At 30.7% G+C, this 6000-nt stretch overlaps 1 protein-coding gene across 1 annotated transcript in view; it reads left to right on the forward strand.

Annotated features, from left to right (window-relative positions):
• Nucleotides 1-6000, forward strand: part of LOC108905465 (lutropin-choriogonadotropic hormone receptor-like) — a 205151-nt gene that overhangs the window by 113674 nt on the left and 85477 nt on the right. The window contains exon 8 of the mRNA XM_023454593.1: nucleotides 4047-4121. Coding sequence (XP_023310361.1) covers nucleotides 4047-4121 — 75 coding nt within the window. The remainder of the gene's footprint in view (nucleotides 1-4046; nucleotides 4122-6000) is intronic.

Consider the following 6000-nt stretch of genomic DNA (forward strand, 5'->3'; position numbering starts at 1 on the left):
TGGGTGTTCGCCATGAGCTCTATCATCCCACTAACTACGTGCACTGTTAGTTATCAACACACATTTTTTTACATTGTACATATCCACAAATGTACAAATACATGAATATAACAGGGTGAGTCTGCTACAATGTTGAATCAATCTGACACACAAAGTCCGCGTAATCTATCTGATATCGTCTTCTTTGCTCCTGGTAACTTTAAAATGACACGTCGCTAAGTTATACAAAAGCAATCTGTGGTACCAAATTATTTTTCATTGTCACTTCCCACAATGTAGGTTGAGTTAAAAACAACTGGCAACGTTGATAGTGCACTAATACGCAAATTCCGGGTGCCCCGGTTTACGCCTCCCAGTGGAGGCGCACAAGAATTAAAGTGCTTTTTGAAAAACTAATTGTAACTCGACTATTTATTTGTTTAAAAAAAAAAGAATTTCAGATTCCTGTTTAGGGGAACAAACAAAACAAAAAATTGCCCCCCGCTTAAAGTTACACCCTATATAAACATATATTAACTAGTTGCTTTCGCAGATAATCTTTTTTTCTTTTAGTACGCAATAGCAAGGGATTTTCTATTCGAGATAACAGTGCCTCATTCAAGTATTCTTCAACCTAAATCGATAATTCCTGATGTGGTAGGATTTATCAGGAGCACAATTGCTTAATATTGGAATCGAAATGGTCCCAACTGTATTTGTAGAATGACTAGCTGTAGATACAGCATCATGTATTTGGCTGGAGTCACAAAAATAACAAAAAAAAAATCGTAAATGCCTACAAACTATTTGCTTCATTGAAGAACCGTTATTTCTTGAATCTAATAGCACATATTTTACCTAGCAGAATTATTCATTTTTTCTAGAAGTACCTATATTTAAACGTCGGTTGTATGGATCTTTTATTTTAATGGTTTAATATCATTTGGTATTGTAAATCCTCCGATGAAAATGAAATGATTGTTTTTTATATTTAATTAGGGCATAGCATTTCTAATGTTCTTTGTCCTCAACTATAGAAAAAGAGTGATATTTTTTTAAACCATTCTTATCGGTTACATATCAAAAATTTAATTCACTTGTTACATCTTTTTCAATGGTTATTTTAAGCTCCAAATATTTGAAATTTCGTTCCGAAACATTTTACATAAAGTGCTTACATTTATATATATACTACAAAAATTTATGCATTATGTTGTTAGAATGAACCGTTTTCAAGAAAAATTTTAAAATGTTAGACTATGTCTAAGCAATTATTGGCAAATGTGTCAAATATCAAATTATCTTAAACTATAAATAAAAATTATTATTATACAAGCAATCATGTTGTCTATGCATTATTTATATTGCTTTTCCCAACTGTTTTCTGCAACTTGAAAAAAGTCACATAACTTAATTATAACATTAATAATAATAATAACATTAATTTTGAACATCCGGTACATCGAAAACAAAACGTTTCTAGACAAATAAACAATTTTTCTTTGTTAATTTGTAATGTAGATTTCGAAATTAAAGTTTGGCAAAGTGCTTTAGTTACTTTTTAAATTATTTTACTACTTGTAGCTTTTGTACTTCTACTTTACAAGATATACAACTAATCCAAATCGGGACTAAATGGTTTCCGAAATTCTCATCAGGTGATGATAATGATATATGCTATTTGACAACATCCATGTATGCTAAAAATCAACTTCATAGACTAGCTATTAATAACTAATGATATCATGGGAAGCAACTACTCTGCGGACAAATACCNTTATTGTTATAATATACCTTAAACTAACTCATATCAAAAATTCAGCCAAGTTGACAAAATTTCGATTTAAAGGCTTAGTTAATTGGACTAAAAATCTCATGTAATAATATTAGTAAACAAAGTATTTCTCTTATTTCTCCCTTTCGCAATTGTAATATGAATGATTAATATAATGTGCCTATAATAAATTAAAATTACCTGAATCACACCAAATGCCGCATTGCTGCACTGCACTGCTACGCCATTTATTGACAACTGAATTTATGGCCACGTCACCCAGTGCGACTGTGTTTGTGCCGCGTTTGCTCGCGCATTCATTCTTCAACTGCGCGACCAGACCTGTATATGAGTATAGCTAAATATAAAATATGGGAACAAGTTTTTCAAATATTTCAATGTTATTCAATTGAGATCGGAAAGACTATACGATGGTCTTGTCTTTCGGACCTCCAACTTTTTTTTATGGAGCTAAATCATCTAACGCAAAAGACAATCTAAAATAATATTTGGAGTAGTTATTGAACGAAAATCATATCTCACTCGAAAGTGTTCCACCGTAAGCCTTAATATAGAACGGGCTTTAACGTCGTGTATACTAGGAAAGGTCAAGAATTTGAGTACAGATAGTTTCCTTACTCACTCTACACTCATGTGTCATGGAAGAATTCACACCGTGATCCACGTATAACCAATATGCAATGTATACGTATACACTCACGATCTATGCAGTTTTAAATACGTCCTGAGATGGATATGGAGCTGTTTGTAAATGTTGACAATTTTCGCGTTCATTGTATGCAAACACAACAAAATACCGACACCAAAAAGAAAAATATTTTGAAAACCAGTGAAAGGCGCGAATACCATTTATACTCTAGTTTCTGACCTTTCGCAGGTCTTCACAGTATGAACGCTTGAATCCTTGTTGACTGTAGATATTAAAGAAGACGCAAATAATAATAAAGTAAATATTTATAATACAAACAAAATTTAAACTGTCGAATGTTCGGTCAAATATATTTTAAAAAGGTAGTTCTGAAAATTACAATAGAGTGATTTTTGCAATAACCGAAGGGGAAACCGCTAATCAAAATGGTATACACTGCTTCCCATTATTGCCTGTAAACTGTCATTTCCTGAGTAATACCTATCAATTTCCTTTTACCCACAACTTCCACAAATTTCCTTGCGTTACCTGACATTTCCTTTATAATTTGTTGTTATTATGTGTTATATATATTACGGTATCTGCAGATAGTCCAGAAAACATACATTAACATGAAGTCTCTTTAAAAAAACGCTACAAGCTACAACTTTTGGTCCAATTTTAAAAAGATCAGTGTTAATTAACTAATATTAGTAATACAGGGTGTTCCAATGTTTCATGAGACTACCATACATTGTACGTATCAAAATAAACAGACTTAATTAAACTTAACTGTTTTCAAAGTTGCTTTAAGTTGCGTTAAGTTTTTTCAAATTACCTACTATAGGCTACTTAAACGTTACAATTAGACGTTATAAAAATATGAAAAGTTTTACAATAAAATTATTACAGTTAAAGAAAGTCAAGGGATATAGAAGCTTTAAATGTAAGTTGATGCAGTACTGAAAATACATAGAATACCCGAAATTGTAGTTAAAAATAATGTTAATTAAAGGGACATTTTTAACGGTTATTAATCAGGAGTTTGATAAGTTATTAATAAACGTTATTTTAGCGTTGCTCTTCTCACTGGAAAGAGTTTGGTTAATTAATTTTTAAATCCGTGACACTGCATCAAAATATCTAAATAAACTATGCCAATAAAATACAAAATAAATACCTAAAGATAGAATGTCACATATGTGTTTTTCATCGCATTGATGAGATTAAAATTTTCTATTTGAAGAATAAGGTCAAAGCAGAGAATCGCATATATTTTGTATTCAGACTGCAGTTTCCTCTGATTATCACGCAATTTGTTCTCCATATCTATTAACGACCTCCGTTCCAGTCTAATATAAATTTAACCCGACTATTAACGTAATCTTTGCTTCCATTTACTAACGTAAATTTGAATAGAAACGTGCCCGGTGCAAACTACTCTTATTTTAACCAAGATAAGATTATCTGTATAAATTAATTGCCTTAAATTTATTTATTTATGATTCATACTTTCCGTATGTTCTTTACTTAATTTAAAAATGATTGTTGGTTACATAAATATGTTCAAAAATAGCAGCATCTACTTTATTTGTCTCTATGTACCTATTTATACAACCAAATCAATAATTTTTTATGTTTCAGGACTTTAAAAGGAAATTTTAAATTGAACCATTTACACAAGAAAGCATTCTACGGACTACAAAGCCTTCGCTATATGTAAGTAAATTCTTTTTTTTTTTTTCGTTTTGTTTAAGAATTTATAAATGTAAACTTCAATATACAGGGTGTTTCAGGATTAAGTCGACAAACTTTAAGGAGATATTCCTCATAAAAAAATAAGAAAAAAATCAAGTATAATTTTTTTTCTAGAGACGCTTCATTTTCGAAATATAGGGCGTTAAAGATTTAAAAAAAAATTCGAATGTTTTAAATAACTTCTAACTGAAGAAGGCTATTTAAGCCAAATTTGGCATAACACATCTTCTTATAAGATACCATTTTTCCATAGAAGTAGAAATTCCGCAAGCAACCAGTGGCGGAGTTATGGGGACTCAAACTCATTAAATTATTAAAAAAAGTAATACGGCCCTACAGAAAATAAAAAATGATGCTGTTTTTAGATAGAACAATTTGTTATTGACAAAAAGTGTACATTCACTTTTTTCCTAACTCTTATAGTTTCATGGCAAAATTGATTTTTCGAAAGGGTGCTTCTGGATTCTATCGATCAACTTTAGGAAGACGTTTCTCATAAAACCTAAAAAAATATAGTACCTATTAAAATTGGTCTTAGTTTCGAGTATGTGTGAGTCAAATAAGCATTTTTGTCTCCCTTGGGTTTAACCAACAGTATTAAAGTTATTTAGGAGATCATCACTTTCCACTTTGTCTAGGTATAATATTAATTGGTAATTTTTGGTTGTTTCAATTTACAAATAAATTTTCATGTATTGTTTGCCATCTTATTTTATTTAAAAGTACACAACAGAAGTAAATGAAGTGACTACAAACCGCCTGAAAAAGTTTAGGAGTATTGCAAGGGTCGTTACGTTGTCGCATTACGACATAGTCACATTAGATGTTAGGTACTTAAATATTTCTATTGTTTTCATCAACATCATTTTTTTTTTCTAAAAAAAAAACACCCTATCTCTCAAAAACGAAGCATCACCTAAATAATTTTAATACTATTGGTTAAACCCAAGGGAAGGGGAGACAAAAAGGCTTATTTGTCTCACACATACTCGAGACTAAGACCAATTTTAATAGGTACTATATTTTTTAGGTTTTATGAGGAACGTCTTCCTAAAGTTTATCGACAGACGTGCTTCTGCACCCTTTCGAAAAATCAATTTTGCCATGAAACTATAAGAGTTAGGAAAAAAGTGAATGTACACTTCTTGTCAATAACAAACTGTTCTATCTAAAAACAGCATCATTTTTTATTTTCAGTAGGGCCGTATTCATTTTTTTTATAATTTTTAATGAGTCTGAGTCCCCATAACTCCGCCACTGGTTGCTTGCGGGACTTCTACTTCTATGGAAAAATGGTATCTTATAAGAAGATGTGTCATGCCAAATTTGGCTTAAATAGCCTTTTTCATTTAGAAGTTATTTAAAAAATTCGAATTTTTAAAAAAATCTTTAACGTGCTATATTTCGAAAATGAAGCGTCTCTGGAAAAAAAGTTATTCTTAATTTTTATCTTATTTTTTTTTTATGAGGAATATCTCCTTAAAGTTTGTCGACTTAATCCTGAAACACCCGTATAAATTTAATCGTACAGTTTTTTTATCAATTACTATTAAGATTAAGAGAATAAATTTATGGAATTTTGGAATTGGAAAATTTTAAAACCATATAATTACAGAAAGAAATTTAGTACATAATACACGAATTACTTTCTTGTTTAAAGTTGCCTCCATTATAATTTTATAAAATTTAATAATGGTTGACAGGTTGACAGTTGACTCATTAACCTCACATCTCACCAATGTACGTGAAACATCTTCGATATGTTTAGTAAAATTTTCTGCTGAATCCGAAAATGATAATAAAATTCTGACGTGTGGATTCCGCCCCCCCCCCCCCCCCC

This window comes from Anoplophora glabripennis, unplaced genomic scaffold, assembly GCF_000390285.2.
Source record: "Anoplophora glabripennis isolate ALB-LARVAE unplaced genomic scaffold, Agla_2.0 scaffold267, whole genome shotgun sequence".
In the NCBI taxonomy this organism is placed as follows: Eukaryota; Metazoa; Arthropoda; class Insecta; order Coleoptera; family Cerambycidae; genus Anoplophora; species Anoplophora glabripennis.